Source organism: Salvelinus namaycush, chromosome 16 (genome assembly GCF_016432855.1).
Source record: "Salvelinus namaycush isolate Seneca chromosome 16, SaNama_1.0, whole genome shotgun sequence".
Lineage (NCBI taxonomy): Eukaryota > Metazoa > Chordata > Actinopteri > Salmoniformes > Salmonidae > Salvelinus > Salvelinus namaycush.
Window position 1 is genome coordinate 16,885,930 of NC_052322.1, and position 20,234 is coordinate 16,906,163.

Genomic DNA, 20,234 nt, shown 5'->3' on the forward strand with positions numbered 1-20,234 from the left:
TTAAAGTAATGATGGACTGTTGTTTCTCTTTGCTTATTTGAGATGTTCTTGCCATGATATGGACTTAGTCTTTTACCAGATAGGGTTATCTTCTGTATACCACCCCTACCTTGTCACAGCACAACTGATTGACTCAAACGCATTAAGAAGGAAAGAAATTCCACAAATTAACTTTTAACAAGGCACACCTGTTAATTGAAATGCATTCCAGGTGACTACCACATGAAGCTGGTTGAGAGAATACCAATAGTGTGCAAAGCTATCATCAAGGCAAAGGGTGGATTTCTTGAACACTTTTTTGGTTACTACATGATTCCATATGTGTTATTTCATAGTTTTGATGTCTTTACTATTATTCTGCAATGTAGAAAATAGTAAAAATAAAGAAAAACCCTAGAATGAGTAGGTGTGTCCAAACTTTTGACTGTATAAAAAGGTAAAAAATAATATTGGTTTGATTATAATGGTTATTTAGTATATTTCTACATTGTGGTACTATGAGTACAATCTAATAATTGATGTCATCTCAATAACTTAATGTGTATCAAACAGACAAAAGAAAACAACCCGATTGGTGTATAGTTTTTTGGTGCCAAACGTGTTTGTAGCAAAGGGAGACTATAATTTGTTCTGTCACAAAAATGATTAAAGTAATGTCAGTCATTGAAATTCCCAACCCACCCATTCGGAAAATGTCTGGATAAAAGCGTCTGCTAAATGGCATTTGTTATACATTATTAACTCATGTTTTCTTTCCAGTGAGACTCATTATATTCTGCGCTATGTAGTAAATGTATTGTTTCAATTATTAGAGAAAATACAGCAGGGATTACAAATAGTTTTTGATAATAACTTGTGCAACCAAACATGGGCTACCAATTTATTTATTTATTTTCCATCAATGTAATTGTCTGCATCATTTCCAATCCACCATATATATTTTTTTGTAGATATATATAAATATATATTTAAAAAATATATATTTTCCTTTATTATTTTCCCTAACCCTACCACCTCTCCCCTAATTGGAGTAAACTAATGGACAACAACACTGAGGCTTCTACTTCCAGCTTATACTGTACATACGATATACATTTTATGAACACAGTATATTTTACAATAGCTTTCTTTTGTTTTTAGTCCCATTCTTCAGATACCCTCAACCCCTCCCATCTAGCTCTGAAGACCATCCAGTTTTGATTTCTATTTGCCATATATTTTTAACTGTGCAGTTTCAATAAAGTTCTGAACCTAAATACATTTTACGGACACAGTATATTGGACATGAGTTATCTTGTTATTTTTAGTCCCACCCTTCAGCTCCACTCAACCCCTCCCATCTATCTCTGAACATCTATTTGCCATATATTTTTCATAGTTTCTACAGATTGTAAATTAAAGATACCAATTTGATTAGAAGGGTTCTTGTTTGACCCAGTTGGGTTATGTAAGATGTAATAGAAATCAGGAATCTTCCTTAATGTTATTTTATGTTGACCATGACAGTGTTTTGATTATTTTACTAATTGACAAGCACATGTTTGAAAGCACATACAGAAACAGGTTGGTATAGTGGGTATCAGGAAGTGGGTGTTGTTTACAGAATGTAAGGAGCGGTTTTAAGAGGCACCTTCTCTAATTTAAGCTCTTGAGTGCCCTAAACCAAAGCCTCTACATTAATGTATCCTGTCAACACAACTTTGGCACTGTGGTTATGTAGAAGTAGTTGTTTGAATTCTTTCTCCATGCATTCTATCTACATAACTTTGGAATTGAGATTTTGTAGAAGTAGGTGTTTGAACTCTTTCTCCATGCATTCTATCTACACAATTTTGGCACTGAGATTTGGTAGTAGTAGTTGTTTTTTAAACCAGGAGGTTATAGTGACTTAATGATAGTACTGGAATGGCCATCCAGATGACAATGTGGCTTCCGCCTGACTACAGCTATGCAGCAAAAGCATGTTTGAAGATGGTATAAATCAAACAGAGAGGATGCAGAAGAAGCATGGTGAAAGTGAACAAATGTACTTAACATATACACATTAGATCACTGTTTTAGCCATTTCCTTCCTCTAGAGAGAGCAGGCGTTTACCTCATTTCGTCTGGGAGACAGACAAAACAGACAGACAGAGATACAGACAGATAGTGTGGGGGAAACTAGCCTAGCGATAGTCGCAGGCCAATGTCTTGCAGTGAGTCAGTGACCTTTCTCTAATTAGCAGTTGGTAGGTCTATGAGACACAATACAATGAGTCACTTGATGGATTCCCTAAACACCATTATTGTGTCTTTCTTCACAATAGGATTGTTCAGGTTTCCTCACATACTATATTTACTGGTTACAATCCTGATAAGATCCTTCCTTCCATTACTGGTAGACTCCTCATATCTGACTCACTCCAGTTTGTTAAAAAAAGTATGGTTTTATGTTTTTTCACATATATACAGTAGGTATACACTTGTTGATTACATTTCTGATTACATATTTGACTCCAAGTTTGTTTCTATTTGACAAAAATGTATGAAATAACTGACTGTAGTTTTATTCTTCCTCTGTTTCAGTGGTGTGTTTAATAATGATGATGATCTTCTGTTCTGACAATATGGACTAGTGTGTTTGTTTCCATAGTATGTAATAATATCATGTTATATAAATTTTGCCTCAGTTGATGTACTGTTTTAAAGACCTTTGTCTGTTATTATTGTTGTTGTGTTTCTCAATATGATCTTGTATCCTTTCCATTTGTCATGGAGAGCACTGACTTTCCAATTTTTTATTGAAGATTTGTACTTGTAATATAACTGTTTTGACAACTGTTCTTGTAATTGAAGCCTGCTAGGGTTTATTTATTTTTGTTTCCTTTTAAATCCTGAATTGTTAATGACTCATAATATGAGTGTGTAATAAATTGAACAAAAACGAATTATCTGTTGCGTATTTACATTTTATTTAATTTCAATTTATTTTGCAAGAACGAAAGACAGAAGTTATGAATTATGGTGGTGCAAAGTTACATTTAAAGATTGTTTAAATCTTGTTTGGGGTCACTTGGAAATATCCTTGTTTTTGTCCATTAAAATAACATCAAATTGATCAGAAATACAGTATAGACATTGTTAATGTTGTAAATGACTATTGTAGCTGAAAACGGCTGATTTTTTATGGAATATCTACATAGGCGTACAGAGGCCCATTATCACCAACCATCACTCCTGTGTTCCAATGACACGTTGTTAGCTAATCCAAGTTCATCATTTTAAAAGGCTAATTGATCATTAGTAAACCCTTTTGCAATTATGTTAGCACAACTGAAAACTGTTGTCCTAATTAAAGAAGCAATAAAACTGGCCTTTAGACTAGTTGAGTATCTGGAGCATCAGCATTTCTGGGTTCGATTACAGGCTCAAAATGGCCAGAAACAAAGACCTTTCTTCTGAAACTCGTCAGTCTATTCTTGTGATGATAAATGAAGGCTATTCCATGCGTGAAATTGCCAAGATACTGAAGATCTTGTACAACGCTGTTACTACTCCCTTCACAGAACAGCGCAAACTGGCTCTAACCAGAATAGAAAGAGGAGTGTGAGGCCCCTGTGCACAACTGAGCAAGAGGACAAGTACATTTGAGTGTCTAGTTTGAGAAACAGATGCCTCACAAGTCCACAAATGGCAGCTTCATTAAATAGCATCCGCAAAACACCAGTGTCAACGTCAGCAGTGAAGAGGCGACTCTGGGATGCTGGCCTTCTAGGCAGAGTTTCCCTGTCCAGTGTCTGTGTTCTTTTGCCCATCTTAATCTTTACTTTTTATTGGCCAGTCTGAGATATTACTTTTTCTTTGCAACTCTGCCTAGAAGGCCAGCATCCCGGAGTCGCCTCTTCACTGTTGACGTTGAGACTGGTGTTTTGCGGGTACTATTTAATGAAGCTGCCAGTTTACAGCTGTGCTAACATAATTGCAAAAGGGTTTTCTAACTTGGATTAGCTAACACAACGTGACATTGGAACACAGGAGTGATGGTTGTGGATAATGGGCCTCTGTACGCCTATGTAGATATTCCATAAAAAATCTGCCGTTTCCAGCTACAATAGTCATTTACAACATTAACAATGTCTACACTGTATTTCTGATCAATTTGATGTTATTGTAATGGACAAAAAATTTGCTTTTCTTTCCAAAACAAGGACATTTCTAAGTGACCCCAAACTTTTGAACGGTAGTGTATGATGAATTATGGTGGCACACGTAATATTTGTTTTGTATTTATGTAAGATTTCTCCTCTGTAAAGTTTTTGTGACATTATATTTTTCTCTGATTGTGCAGATGAACTTAGAATTTAGCCGGAGACTGTCAATTTCACGACTACTTATGTCAAAGTGAACAACAAAGGGAGGATGAATGAAATTGGATGAACTAAAACAAGTGGAATGCAAATAGCCAAATTAAATCTTGAGGAGAGCTGGGGCATACATTCCATCAAGGCATTCAATTATACACAGTTTCTGATCTCTGCCCTGAATAAATCCAGTTGTTGCAGACATATTACGATTCCAATCTAATTCAGAGCTCCATTCAACATAAACTTTATATCAAACTGGGGTAGCAATATGTTTGATGACGGGCACCTACAGTACAGTAATTCAATGCATTATTTCAAGTAAAAAATACAGAGGTACATTTTCCTGTAGAGACAATGTATACAGTATGGACAGTGGGGTGAGTGGTATCAAAAAACAAATATATGTCTCCAGTGATAGTCTTCATATTAGAATGTTTTCCGGCCATTTCTCTGACTAAAATGTTATTTGACTAAAATGCCCACTAGTCCATCCACTTAAACCATTAGCTTCCTCTTCATGGAGAGTTTGTAAAGGATCAGGTAGCCGTCGTCCCAGGCATAGATCTGTTTCTCCTGAGGGTTGTACTTAAGGCTGGCGTGGACTCCATACCTCCTGGGGAAATACAGTAGCGGAGCCTCCTCATTGGTCACCATATCGTTTACGTCAAACACACACTGAACACGAGAGCGACTAGGCTCCCTAGTGTTGTAGACCACATAGACCGTCCCACAGACCACGAAGGCTGCCTCCGCGTTCTCCTGGGGACACTGTGTATCCCACATCTGCTCGATATCCAGGCTGTCTGGGTCCATCTTAGCCAGGTTGATGGACTCACTCTCCCTGGTGGTGTAAAGGGCCCAGAGGCCTTCCTCATCGGCAGCCAGGTCCACAGCAGTCTCTGGGTTGAGGCTGTAGACGGGTCTATGGTCTGCCACCTCCACTGGGAACACAGCACTGTCTGTCAATGTGCCATTCGCCAGGTCATACTTAATCACCTGGAGCTCGCCGGCCCCCTCCGTCACGTAGTAGGCATAACCGTTATAGACGGCACCTCCGGTGCCACTCCACAGAGAGGGCAGTCTTATAGGCCTGCTGTGGGCCACTCCTGGGGAGGATGAGAAGTCGAGAACAGAGCTGAACTGGTACACGGTGTCCTCTGCCGTGCCGTTGAAGACATAGACCTTAGAGGTCCTGGCATCTTTAGTCCACATGCCCTTGGGGCTGCTCATCCTCTTCAGGATTTTCATGGCTCTGATGCTGGAGATGATGTCTATACAATCTGTTGATAGAGAAATGGAGATGGTATCGTGAAAAGCCGTTTTCATGAGTGGTCTTAATAACATTGTCAGATGTAATGAAAAATCTGGTAATTATGAAGACGTTTGTGGACAGTATACTGTATAAAATGACAACAGATAATTATTATAACATATAAAATATTACTATTATAAATGTTAATGGTCTATTGTAGTTTTTAAAATCAAAGATGAGTTCCGGCTGATCAGCCTGGTCTCATAGCCTAGACGTAACATAGTAATTGTAAATCCGGGACACTCAAATTAGTATGATATGTTACGTTTAGTATGGTTACATAGGAAAGATGTTTACTTATAATGCAAATGTCTATCAGCCCAAAGGTTGCAAGTTTGAATCTCATCCTGGAAATTTTAGCAACTTTTCAACTGCTTACTACTTTTTAGCTACTTCGCAAGTACTTAGAATATTAGCCAACCCTTCCCCTAACCCTAACCCTAACTTTAACCCTTTAACATAATTCCTAAACTTAACCCTAATCTTAACTTGAACCCATAACCCTAACCCCTAGCCTAGCTAACATTAGCCATCCTGCTAACATTAGCCACCTAGCTAGAATTCGTCAAATATCATGCATTTTGCAAATTCGTAACATGCGGTATTGTACGTTTTGCAAATTCGTAACATATAATACAAATTGTAATTCGTAACGTATCATTGTCAGATGTGATGGACATCCACAGATGAATACATACCATACGAAACATTACATATCATACTAAATGGAGTGTCTCGGATTTACTTACAGAATACTACTAAATGCTCTGAGACCAGGTTGGTTGGCATCCAGGTATCCAGTTCACATTTCCTTCTTGTGTTGCGTTAGCATGCCTCTGCTGTGTCCTTGCCCACCTGAAACATGTTTTGATGTCTACTTCAACATGCAGGGCACATAATGTACCCCGCAGGCTGCAGCAGGCTATTTCAATGCAGTCCAAATTAAAATGAACTCAACACAATCAAAGGGAAGTGGAAGAAACAGCTACATTGTGCTTTGGAAAATGGGAAAGATGAGTGACACACAGATATGCTGAAGTATAGCAAAGTGGTCTTTTCTTCCAAGAGCCTTTTGCTTATAAAAAGTAAATTTTAGCTCTCAAGACAACAGAGAGACTTCCTCTCAATCAGGATAGAGTGTGTCTAAATCATTGACAATGGGGGGGTGCTGTTCCGTATGCATGGAACACTCCTTGTGTAACAGTATAACTTTAGTACGTCCCCTCGCCCCGACCCGGGCGCGAACCAGGGACCCTCTGCACACATCAACAACGGTCGCCCACGAAGCATCGTTACCCATCGCGCCACAAAGGCCACGGCCCTTGCAGAGCAAGGTGCAACACTACTTCTAGGTTTCAGAGCAAGTGACGTAACTGATTGAAACGCTAGTAGCGCGTACCCGCTAACTAGCTAGCCATTTCACATCCGTTACACTTGAATATGGACTTTCAAAGTATTGCCACTGACCTGAGGTCAGCATCTGGTTCCCCCTTCAGGTAGAGTAAGAGCTCCTGGTAAACACTTTACATTAATGGTATAACTGTTTATTTGAGATTTATACACAAATAATTAACAGTTTATAAACTACTTCTAAACCTTTTATAAACCTTTTTTTATGTTAATGTGTTACCGAAACCCCTGATCACTGAGGAGGGTTATGCAGATGTTGAAATTCTTAGTGAGACGTCTGTTTGCTCTGTGTTTTACATGAGGTTATACAGTTGACTAAATGAACCTACTGTCTGTGAAATAGAACTTTGAATTGCAACATTATTTGTACCAACCCGCTGTGAGTCACGTTGTAGGTAGTAAAGCCAGACTACCCGTGTCCATGAAGTACAAATAGGAGACTGGTTCCCCCCCTGAAATAAATGACTCAAAGCCAACTAGCGATAAATCTATAGGAAAATAAAATTAATGACTAGCCTACCCACTGATTAAAAATGTAGCACTAAATTGCAAAAAAAAATAACTTGAAACAAATCTTTGTTTCCTGCCTCTTTTCCTGTGGAATGGGTTTTCAGGGGAGGACACCAACTGCCAAGAGTGGTAAAGAGCTTACTGTAAGCCTAAAAATACTGTAACCATGCTCCATAAGCCAACAGGTCTCCCTTAGCCAAGTCTCTTTCAGGCAGGGAAATGAAGGCACTAGATCAAAGGCAGTCATCCTGTACAGGACGTCAGAGTTCTACGCCTCACGCTCCCCCCAACTCCCCATACACTGCTCCTCTCTCTACTCACCCAAGACTCTGGAGTACCCATCTTCCTCTCCCCCTTTCTTCCTCTCCTTCACCCGCTCCTTCACCTCCAGGTCCACATCCACCATTCTGTCTGCCTGGTTCACACAGGGCCTAGCGGGGTTTTGGGTTTCGATGTAGTCCATCTCTCTCTCGACGCGGTCCACTCGTACCCCTGTCCCCTCCAGGTCTTGTCGCAGGGTACCGTGGTCCTGGTTTAGTCCCTTTATAAACTCAGCAGTCTGCTTCTTGAAGTGCCGCAGCTCTGTGTTGTAGCGGTTCGACTGCTCGTGCCATATGAGCATACGATCCTGGGGGAGCATAATGTGTTATCGAGGACGTTGATTTGGTGTGTGGCCGATGATTGAGGATTACTGTAATGTTGGGTGAATGTAATTGTCCTAGTATCAGACTCTAGTTCGTTCCAATCGCACAGGTCTTAGGCACAAGGACAACACTATGGACAGAGTTCTGAGAAAACTGTATCAGGTGTTGGTGTTTGAACGTGTGTCAAACCAGGGTCATCGTGATCATTTATCGTGGCAGCACCCATCACCCATCACCCATCAGCACCCATCAACATCAATTCCACCATCAAAACCTCACAAGAAGAAACAAGTGTGTTGTTTATCCTCACAATGTTGTTCAGTGATCTGGTTCAGTGACAGTGAACCACAGAGGTTGACTCATACTAAGATTGACAAAAGGTCAAATAGCGGGTGCTTATATATACGTAGCTTATACTGTGTATTTATATATATATATAAGTGTGTAACCTGGACAAGTGTGTGGAAAGGAGACACCCTCGTAAACTGTGGTTACGCCAATGGATCATGTCATCGAGAGAGGTTGAGAATGAAAAGGAATAACAACTGATTATTTCTCCTCTGTCTAAGACCCACAGTTTAATTTTCTCTCTTTTACTTGAGTGAGTCCTTGGTTGAATTGGAATAAAAATACTAAACGAAAATAACTTTCTGAATTGACTTATTCTAATTAGTAAGAGTCGAGCCAGCGGCACCATGGGAGGGATATTTTTTAAAAGATCAAAAGAACAGGAGGGAGCAGGAAGATTTGAATGATAAACCAATTATTCATTTCAGTCAAGTAAATGTTATTTGTATTCTCACACTATTTCCAACATTTTTGGGGTGCTATATTCGAAAATGCCTCGAAAGAGGAAACTGATGACATGGTCATAATGAATGGATAGATTGGTGCATATAAATGACTGCATTCTGGACTCTTGATTACTGTAGCTAATAATACTGTAGGATCTAAAACAGACAGAACGGAGCTGCATTCCACTACTTGGACACCTCATCACACTCAACATATACTGTAAGCAAACTTGGCATAATCAGTATAGAATAGCTGCAATATAGGAGGAGTAGAATACACTCCCACAAACCTGGCATATTATATTTGACTAAATGAATATTGTACAGTGCCTCAGACAGCATTTTCATTTGGCCAAGAGAAATTGCAAGGCACACTTGTTCTTGCTTATTCTAAAGAATATGATTTTGCCATTATCGTTTTTTTGTCAGTAAGTGCTGTAAATGTTCCTATTGTTTTCATTATCAATGTGTTGTTATCTTTGCGCCTCATGAAGAGTTTCACACTGCTTGGTGTGTATTCTGAGAAGGGAAAAGAGAATAGGAGAAGTACTCAGGCATAGATACGACAGCTCACGGCCACTGATATTCTCTAAGGGCCTTAGCCAGAGAAGTTGATGAGTCGAACAGAGATTGTATTAATTGGATTGCTTTAGTCAACACATAAAAATATAGAAATAAATAGAAACCTTGCAGGCAGACACTGAGCGCGAACTAAAGTTTTGCAGAATGTCAGAGATAAAGCCTGACACATGGCCTTGATTTTCTGTCCTTGATTTCACAGTAACTGCTGTTTGCTGTTCTTTCAGAAGGATGTTGTCTCACTAGCATTCAAAAAGAAAACTTGATTCACCATAGTTGCATCATTGATTTGATTCTTGTTCCTTGCCTATAACTTTTCCTACACCACTTTAGGTGGAGTTGTGCGATGTAAAACGGTTGTTTAGGAGTTTGTCTCTTACCTCAATGGCAAGGAATCTGTTCTCCAGATAATCCATGAGACCCTGGTAGTAATACTGACCGTTGGTGAGGACTAGGACTAAGGAGAGGAGGAAGGGGACAGCCGTTGTCATGGTTGATAGATCCAAGGGACAGTCTGGGCGTCCTGTACGTAAGTCCAGGTAGCAGAAATACTTCCTCCTGTCTGGTCCGGTCTCCTTGTGGTCTACTTATGGTTGGTTTCCTACAGAGTGTGAGTGTGAGTGAATAACTGTGTGTTGAAGTGTGTGTGTGTGTGTGTGTGTCCCTGTATGTGGGAGAGTGTGTGTGTGGAGGTGAGAGAGAGAGAGAGAGAGAGAGAGAGAGAGAGAGAGAGAGAGAGAGAAGGGCCAGGTTCTTGGGTTTCAAACTCTTTGGCTCGCTCACGTAGCTGGAATGTTTTCACGAACTCCCAGGGAGGAGCCTTGTCCTCTAGCCCCTTTCTGTCCTCAAAAAGTGAATGCACTGTTGTACTGGACACTGAGCAACACTGTGTATGTGTGTGTACATGTGCGTGTGTACGCGAGTGTGTACGTGCGTGAGTGTGTACGTATGTGGGTGGGTGCGCCCGTGCATGACTGTTGACCGAGAGATAGACAGTTGTTTATGGATTTGCAGCTGGAGTACAACCAAATCCCTTTCACGTAGTCTCAGAGTATATAGTATATATTCTGTCTTTGTCTTTGTCTATGTTTTAGCTCACAATCTCAATCACTTCCACAACTTCTCTTTAAACATTCCTTTGCAAAAGAAAATCCTGCCAATGTAACGATGTTCGTCTGAGGAAGGAGTAAACCAAAGCGCAGCGTGGTACGTGTTCATGATGTTTATTATCACCTGAACACTGAAACAAAAACAAAAGTGGAACAAAACGCAACAGTTCTGTCAGGTACTCATACAAAACAGAAAACAACTACCCACAAACCATAGGTGGGAAAAGGCTACCTAAGTATGGTTCTCAATCAGAGACAACGATAGACAGCTGCCTCTGATTGAGAACCACACCCGGCCAAACACACAGAAAAAGAAAACATAGAACACACAACATAGAATGCCCACCCCAACTCACGCCCTGACCAAACCAAAAATAGAGACATAAAAAGGATCTCTAAGGTCAGGGCGTGACAGTACCCCCCCCCCCCCCCCAAAGGTGCGGACTCCGGCCGCAAAACTTAAAGCTATAGGGGAGGGTCTGGGTGGGCATCTATCCGCGGTGGCGGCTCTGGCGCGGGACGTGGACCCCGCTCCACCTTAGGCTTGGCCCACTTAGGTGGCGCCTCTGGCAGCTCCGGACAGGAGGGCGACTCTGGCAGCTCCGGACAGCAGGGCGACTCTGGCAGCTCCGGACAGGAGGGCGACTCTGGCAGCTCCGGACAGCAGGGCGACTCTGGCAGCTCCGGACAGGAGGGCGACTCTGGCAGCTCCGGACAGGAGGGCGACTCCGGCAGCTCCGGGCTGGAGGGCAACTCCGACAGCTCCGGGCTGGAGGGCGACTCCGGCGGCTCCGGACAGGAGGGAGACTCTGGCGGCTCCGGACAGGAGGGAGACTCTGGAGGCTCCGGACAGGAGGGAGACTCTGGAGGCTCCGGACTGGGGATCGTCGCTGGAGGCTCCGAACTGGGGATCGTCGCTGGAGGCTCCGTACTGGGGATCGATGCTGGAGGCTCCGGACTGGGGATCGTCGCTGGTGGCTCCGGACTGGGGATCGTCGCTGGAGGCTCCGGACTGAAGGGCGTCACTGGAGTGGAGAGACACACAGGAGGCTTCGTGCCATGGATAATCACTGGAGGCTTCTTGCCATGGATCATCACTGGAGGCTTCGTGCCATGGATCATCACTGGAGGCTTCTTGCCATGGATCATCACTGGAGGCTTCTTGCCATGGATCATCACTGGAGGTGTATTGCCATGGATCATCACTGGAGGCTTCGTGCCATGGATCATCACTGGAGGCTTCGTGCCATGGATCATCACTGGAGGCTTCTTACCATGGATCATCACTGGAGGCTTCGTGCCATGGATCATCACTGGAGGCTTCTTGCCATGGATCATCACTGGAGGCTTCGTGCCATGGATCATCACTGGAGGCTTCTTGCCATGGATCATCACTGGAGGCTTCGTGCCATGGATCACCACTGGAGGCTTCTTGCCATGGATCACGACTTGAGTGGAGAGACACACAGGAGGCCTGGCTCTGGGAGAAGGCACAGGATACACCAGGCTGGGGAGACATGCAGGAGGGTTAGGGCTTAGCACAGGCACAGGACTCACCAGGCTGGGGAGACATGCAGGAGGCCTCTTCCTTGGCTGAGGCACCGGATACACTGGGCCGTGGAGGCGCACTGGCGGTCTCGAGCGCAGAGCTAGCACAACTCGTCCTGGCTGGATACCCCTTGTAGACCGGCAAGTGCGGGGAGCTGGAACAGGCCGCACTGGGCTGTGCTGGCGAACTGGGGACACCGTGCGTAGGGCTGGTGCAGGATAACCTGGGCCGAGGAGACGCACTGGAGGCCAGATGCGCTGAGCCGGCACCATCCCCGGCACATCCCTGAACCCTCTGCTCCTCCATACCACACTGCTTGGTCCGTTGGTGGTGGGTAGTTCTGTAACGATCTTCTTCGTCTGATGAAGAGTAGTCAGGATCGGACCAATACGCAACAGTTCTGTCAGGTACTCATACAAAACAGAAAACAACTACCCACAAACCACAGGTGGGAAAAGGCTACCTAAGTATGGTTCTCAATCAGAGACAACGATAGACAGCTGCCTCTGATTGAGAACCACACCCGGCCAAACACACAGAAAAAGAAAACATAGAACACACAACATAGAATGCCCACCCCAACTCACGCCCTGACCAAACCAAAAATAGAGACATAAAAATGATCTCTAAGGTCAGGGAGTGACAGCCAAACTCTATGGTCAAAGGTCATGAAGCAATACTTGACTGTGGTGTACATCATCCAATCTAATACATTTCAAACACAGATACAGTAAATGCTTCACATGCAAATCTTTATAAATCCAAGGTATTTCATCATCCTCATCATATTCAAAAGCAATATTCCAAACCTGTGTTAATAATGTGCTTATCTCTATAGATCCTTAAATAACAGCAGGGAGTCTAAAGATAAGCCCACTGCAAACCAGGACACAGGAAAATTAAATAAAACACTTGTTATTTCAAAGCTTAAACAAAATGTAATTCACTTACAGTATATCGCCATCATACGAAGCCTCAACTCTGGTGGGCCCACACATGCTGGCTTATGAAATCAAATCAAATGTTATTTGTCACATGAACCGAATACAACAGGTCAGAACCTTACAGTGAAATGCTTACTTACAAGCCCTTAATTTAACCGACAAAATAAGTGTTAAGAAAGTATTTACTAAATATACTGAAGTAAACAATAAATAAATAAAAATAGTAACAAGGCTATATACAGGGGGTACCGGTACAGAGTCAATGTGCGGGGGCACCGGTTAGTCGAGGTAACTGAGGTAATATGTACATGTAGGTAGAGGTAAAGTGACTATGCATAGATAATAAACAGAGAGTAGCAGCAGTGTAAAAATGGGGCAGGGGGTGGTCAATGCAAATAGTCCGGGTAGCCATTTGGTTAGCTGTTCAGGAGTCTAATGGCTTGGGGGAAGAAGCTCTTAAGAAGACTTTTGGACCTAGACTTGATGCTCCGGTACCGCTTGCCATGCGGTAGCAGAGAGAACAGGCTATGACTAGGGTGGCTGGAGTCTTTGACAATTTTTAGGGCCTTCCTCTGTCACCGCCTGGTATAGAGGTCCTGGATGGCAGGAAGCTTATCCCCAGTGATGTACTGGACCGTACACACTACCCTCTGTAGTGCCTGGAGGTCAGAGGCCGAGCAGTTGCCATACCAGGCAGTAATGCAACCAGTTAGGATGCTCTCGATGGTGCAGTTATAGAACTTTTTGAGGATCTGAGGACCCATGCCAAATCTTTTCAGCCTCCTGAGGGGGCGTTGTCGTGCCCTGTTCATGACTGTCTTGGTGTGTTTGGACCAAGACAGCTGGTTGGTGATGTGAACACCAAGGAACTTGAAGCTCTCAACCTGCTCCACTACAGCCCTGTCGATGAGAATGGGGGCGTGCTCGGCCCTCCTTTTCCTGTAGTCCACAATCATCTCATTTGTCTTGATCACATTGAGGGAGAGGTTGTTATCCTCGCACCACAAGGCCATGTCTCTGACCTCCTCCCTATAGGCTGTCTCGTTGTTGTCGGTGATCAGGCCTACCACTGTTGTGTCGTTGGCAAACTTACTGATGGTGTTGGAGTTGTGCTTGGCCATGCAGTCATGGGTGACAAGGGAGTACAGAAGGGGACTGAGCACACACCCCTGCGGGGCCCTCGTTGTTGAGGATCAGCGTGGCATATGTGTTGTTACCTACCCTTACCACCTGGTGGTGGCCCGTCAGAAAGTCCAGGATCCAGTTGCAGAGGGAGGTGTTTAGTCCCAGGGTCCTTAGCTTAGTGATGAGCTTTGAGGGCACTATGGTGTTGAACGCTGAGCTGTAGTCAATGAATAGCATTCTCACGTAGGTGTTCCTTTTGTCCAGGTGGGAAAGGGCAGTGTGGAGTGCAATAGATATTGCATCATCTGTGGATCTGTTGGAGCGGTCTAGGGTTTCTGGGATAATGGTGTTGATGTGAGCCATGACCAACCTTTCAAAGCACTTCATGTCTACATACGTGAGTGCTACGGGTCGGTAGTCATTTAGGCAGGTTACCTTGGTATTCTTGGGCACAAGGACTATGGTGGTCTGCTTGAAACATGTTGGTATTACAGACTCGGTCAGGGACAGGTTGAAAATGTCAGTGAAGACACTTGCCAGTTGGTCAGCGCATGCTCGGAATACACGTCCTGGTAATCCATCTGGCCCTGCAGCCTTGTGAATGTTAACCTGTTTAAAGGTCTTACTCACATCAGCTACGGAGAGCGTGATCACACAGTCGTACGGAACAGCTGGTGCTCTCATGCTTGCTTCAGTGTTGCTTGCCTCAAAGCGCGTATATGAGTCATTTAGCTCATCTGGTAGGCTTGTGTCACTGGGCAGCTCACGGCTGTGCTTCACTTTGTGGCCCGTAATAGTTTGCAAGCCCTGCCACATCCGACGAGCGTCGGAACCGGTGTAGTAGGATTTAATCTTAGTCCTGTATTGACACTTTGCCTGTTTGATGGTTCGTCTGAGGGCATAGCGGGATTTCTTAAAAGAGTCCAGGTTACAGCTCTACCCTTTAGCTCAGTGCGGATGTTGCATGTAATCCATGGCTTCTGGTTGGGTTATGTACGTACAGTCACTGTGGGAACGACGTCATCGATGCACTTATTGATGAAGCCAGTGACTGGTGTGGTGTACTCCTCAATGCCATCGGAAGAATTAGGAAAATATTCCAGTCTGTGCTAGCAAAACAGTTCTGTAGTTTAGCATCTGTATCATCTGACCACTTCCATATTTTGTGAGTCACTGGTACTTCCTGCATTAGTTTTTGCTTGTAAGCAGGAAGCAGGAGGATAGAGTTATGGTCAGATTTGCCAAATGGAGGACGAGGGAGAGCTTTGTACGCGTCTCTCTGTGTGGAGTAAAGGTGGTCTAGAGTTTTTTTCCCTCTGGTTGCACATGTAACATGCTGAAATGAGGTAAAAACGGATTTAAGTTTCCCTGTATTAAAGTCCCCGGCCACTATGAGCACCGCCTCTGGATGAGCATTTTCTTGTTTGCTTATGGCCTTATACAGCTCGTTGAGGGCGGTCTTAGTGCCAGCATCGGTTTGTGGTGGTAAATAGATGAAAACTCTCTTGGTAAATAGTGTGGTCTAAAGCTTATCATGAGATACTCTCTCAAATGAGCAAAACGTAGAGACTTAATATTAGATTTCGTGCACCAGCTTTTATTTACAAATATACACAGACCGCCACCCCTTGTCTTACTGGAGGCAGTTGTTCTATCTTGCAGATGCACGGAATGTTGACAGCATATTGTTCCCTTCCACACCGTTAATGAGATTACCCAACACCTCTCTCCCACTTAAAGGTGATTACATTGCTCTGATTTTAGAGAGACGAGCAGGTACAATACACTTTGAGTCACTGGTCACATGCTGTATTTCATCGCACAGATAAGTATGGAGGGATAAGTACATATCAGGCCTCAATGGAGCAGGGATGGAGTGTGGATGGATGGACAGATGGAAGGGTGGAGAGATGGAGGGATAAAGAGATGCATGTGTAACATGAGCCAACTTTGTGATAATTTTGTGGTAATTTTCTCAAGCAGGAGTGACCCCTTCTGGAAACATCTGGATATAGCTATGAGGCACACCTGAATGTACCTGCATAGAATGTTGTATTTATGTCTTCAATCCCAGTTGCATATCACATGCAGCTCTCCCCCAAGCTACCTTTAACACTGCTAACAACTACATCTAACAGACCCTCTATACCAGCCCAACCTGGTCTCAGAGCATTTCATATTATTCTGTAAGTAAATCCAAGACACTCCATTTTGTTTGATATGTTACATCTCGTATGGTACTGTATGTATCAGTGGCCGTTGGTGCCGTTTAAGATGAGGGAGGATGATAAAAAGATGTGTGAGCATGGCCTTATTTCTATTATAGCATATTGGATGACTGTCACTCATATTCCATTCACCCAGCTCAATGTAACATTGATAGGTTTAGGCTACTACGTGATACGGCAATTTTCCCTGTACCCATCATGAGGTTGCTAGAACCTAGCCTATGAATGAAAGTTTACAACGCAAGTGCACCTGTTGAGAGAATTTTGAGTAATCAAGGTGACAGACAGTTACACATTCAATACTGCCTTGCACACGGTTGCCTGCATCTAGCTAATCTAGGGTGTAATCATTCCTGTCCTCCGGCTACATCATGGTGCTACCCTACAGAGTGCTGCTAAGACTACTGTAGACCATTGCAAAACATAGTGTTTTAATCTATTACTTGGTGCATGTGAATATATTTTGTATAGTTGTATCTAAAAAGGAAAACTTTTTTCATGTTTCACTATTTTTATTTTAATGAAATTCACTGAGGAGGATGGTCCGTCCCTTCCTCCTCTGAGCAGCCTCCACTGGTATGTATTAATTTGTGGATGTAAATCACTCATTTTGTATGATATGTTACGATTTTACAATCCGTATTAGGAAAGGGGGATACCTAGTCAGTTGTACAACTGAATGCATTCAACTGTAATGTGTCCAACCCCTCTGTAAATCTCAATTTGCAATACGCATGATATGTCATGAATTCTAGCTAGGCTAGGGGTTAGGGTTAAGATTAGGGTTAAATTTAGGATTTAGGTTAAAAGTTTAAGGTTAAGGTTAGTTAAAGGGTTAAGTTTAGGGTTAGGGGAAGTGTTAGTTAAAGGGTTAACCCTTTAACTAACACTTCCCCTAACACTTCCCCTAACCTTAACCCTTTAACTAACACTTCCCCTAACCCTAACCTTAACCCTTTAACTAACACTTCCCCTAACCTTAACCCTTTAACTAACACTTCTCCTAACCCTAACCTTAACCCTTTAACTAACACTTCCAGCTATCAGGAAGTGTTAAGGTTAGGGTTAGGGGAAGTGTTAGTTAAAGGGTTAAGTTTAGGGTTAGGGTTAGGGTTAGCTAACATGCCGAGTAGTTGCAAAGTAGCTAGAAAGTAGTAAGTAGTTGAAAAGTTGCTAATTAGCTCAAATGCTAAAGTTGTCCATGATGAGATTTGAACGCGTTATATGCCCACCCATCCACCCTGACCAACTACCTTACTTTCATTGTTGCCTTAAGTAACCATCTGTCTTATGTACCATACCAAATGTAACTTATCATACTCATTAGAGTGTCCCAGATTTACGTTTACTATGTTACTTCTAGGGTAGCCCACTGTTATTTGAGGACACACATCTGGCTGATTGTCTGGCTAGTTTACACACTGTGTCTGAAATGGCACCCTATTCACTATATACTGTATACACAGTAGTATTACTTTACTTGAGGGTGGCAGGTAGCCTAGCGGTTAGATTGAGACACCCCCACTCTCTCTGAGGGTGTCTCAGTGGGAATTGGGATGTGCAAAAAACCCATTGAAACACATGAAACAGGACAAATATAAGCATCCACCAAATTATTATTATAAACTTGCGTACCAAATAGGGAACAGGGTCCTATTTTGGATGCATCCACTGTGTTTATCCCCCTGGGTTGTATGTGGCTCTGTTTAATTATAGCATATGATTGATGTGAATCATTCGATTGTAATATCGTTTTTGTGTGTGTGTGTGTGTGTGTGTGTGTGTGTGTGTGTGTGTGTGTGTGTGTGTGTGTGTGTGTGTGTGTGTGTGTGTGTGTGTGTGTGTGTGTGTGTGTGTGTGTGTATCTGTGTGTCTGTGTGTGTGTCTGGGGTCTATTTTGATATTTTATTCATAATCTGCATAGTTGAGTCATTGATTGGTTTGATGTGATCATAGGGCAACCATTAATAATTCATTAGAGTCTGTTTAGTAGAGGCATATTACAAGAACCTATTACCCCCTGGCTGGGTGCAGATGTGTGCTGAATACAGGAGATTTAGTACCAGCTGAGAAGTGGTTTGTATACCCAAGTGCTTCAGTATATTCTGATCTGGATTGTTTGCCCCTTCTGTGCATGAATGGGTTCTACTAAGGGGACATGACTGGCCCTAACCCTAGTTAGCGCGCACCACCGCTAACTAGATAGCCATTTCACATCGGTTACACTAGCTCCATGTCCACACCCCGTCTGATAACCCTACCCATAACCCTTACCCTAGCTCCATGTCCACACACCGTCTGATAACCCTACCCATAACCCTTACCCTAGCTCCATGTCCACACCCCGTCTGATAACCCTACCCATAACCCTTACCCTAGCTCCATGTCCACACACCGTCTGATAACCCTACCCATAACCCTTACCCTAGCTCCATGTCCACACACCGTCTGATAACCCTACCCATAACCCTTACCCTAGCTCCATGTCCACACCCCGTCTGATAACCCTACCCATAACCCTTACCCTAGCTCCATGTCCACACCCCGTCTGATAACCCTACCCATAACTCTTACCCTAGCTCCATGTCCACACACCGTCTGATAACCCTACCCATAACCCTTACCCTAGCTCCATGTCCACACCCCGTCTGATAACCCTACCCATAACCCTTACCCTAGCTCCATGTCCACACCCCGTCTGATAACCCTACCCATAACCCTTACCCTAGCTCCATGTCCACACACCGTCTGATAACCCTACCCATAACCTTTACCCTAGCTCCATGTCCACACCCCATCTGATAACCCTACCCATAACCTTTACCCTAGCTCCATGTCCACACCCCGTCTGATAACCCTACCCATAACCCTTACCCTAGCTCCATGTCCACACCCCGTCTGATAACCCTACCCATAACCCTTACCCTAGCTCCATGTCCACACCCCGTCTGATAACCCTACCCATAATCCTTACCCTAGCTCCATGTCCACACCCCATCTGATAACCCTACCCATAACCCTTACCCTAGCTCCATGTCCACACACCGTCTGATAACCCTACCCATAACCCTTACCCTAGCTCCATGTCCACACACCGTCTGATAACCCTACCCATAACCTTTACCCTAGCTCCATGTCCACACCCCATCTGATAACCCTACCCATAACCTTTACCCTAGCTCCATGTCCACAGCCCATCTGATAACCCTACCCATAACCTTTACCCTAGCTCCATGTCCACACCCCATCTGATAACCCTACCCATAACCTTTACCCTAGCTCCATGTCCACACCCCATCTGATAACCCTACCCATAACCTTTACCCTAGCTCCATGTCCACACCCCATCTGATAACCCTACCCATAACCTTTACCCTAGCTCCATGTCCACACCCCATCTGATAACCCTACCCATAACCTTTACCCTAGCTCCATGTCCACACCCCATCTGATAACCCTACCCATAACCTTTACCCTAGCTCCATGTCCACACCCCGTCTGATAACCCTACCCATAACCTTTACCCTAGCTCCATGTCCACACCCCATCTGATAACCCCAGCCATAACCCTAACTTTATGTCCACATCCCTATATAACCCTATCCATAACCCTAACCTTAGCCTTAGCCATAACCCTAACCCTAGCCATCTCCCCGTGCATGAATGTGGTAGATTAGATTTATCTCC

The 20,234-nt window shown here is 43.6% G+C and overlaps 1 protein-coding gene across 1 annotated transcript; it reads right to left on the minus strand.

Moving 5' to 3' along the window:
• Positions 1-4,178: 4,178 nt before the first annotated feature.
• On the minus strand, positions 4,179-10,240 carry olfml3a (olfactomedin-like 3a). Its single transcript, XM_039010053.1, has 3 exons — positions 9,973-10,240; positions 7,897-8,203; positions 4,179-5,623 (listed from the first exon to the last, which is right to left on the minus strand). Exons 1-3 carry the CDS (start codon positions 10,081-10,083, stop codon positions 4,839-4,841), a joined length of 1,203 nt encoding a protein of 400 aa, XP_038865981.1. The 5' UTR covers positions 10,084-10,240; the 3' UTR covers positions 4,179-4,838.
• Between the last annotated feature and the right edge of the window lie 9,994 nt (positions 10,241-20,234).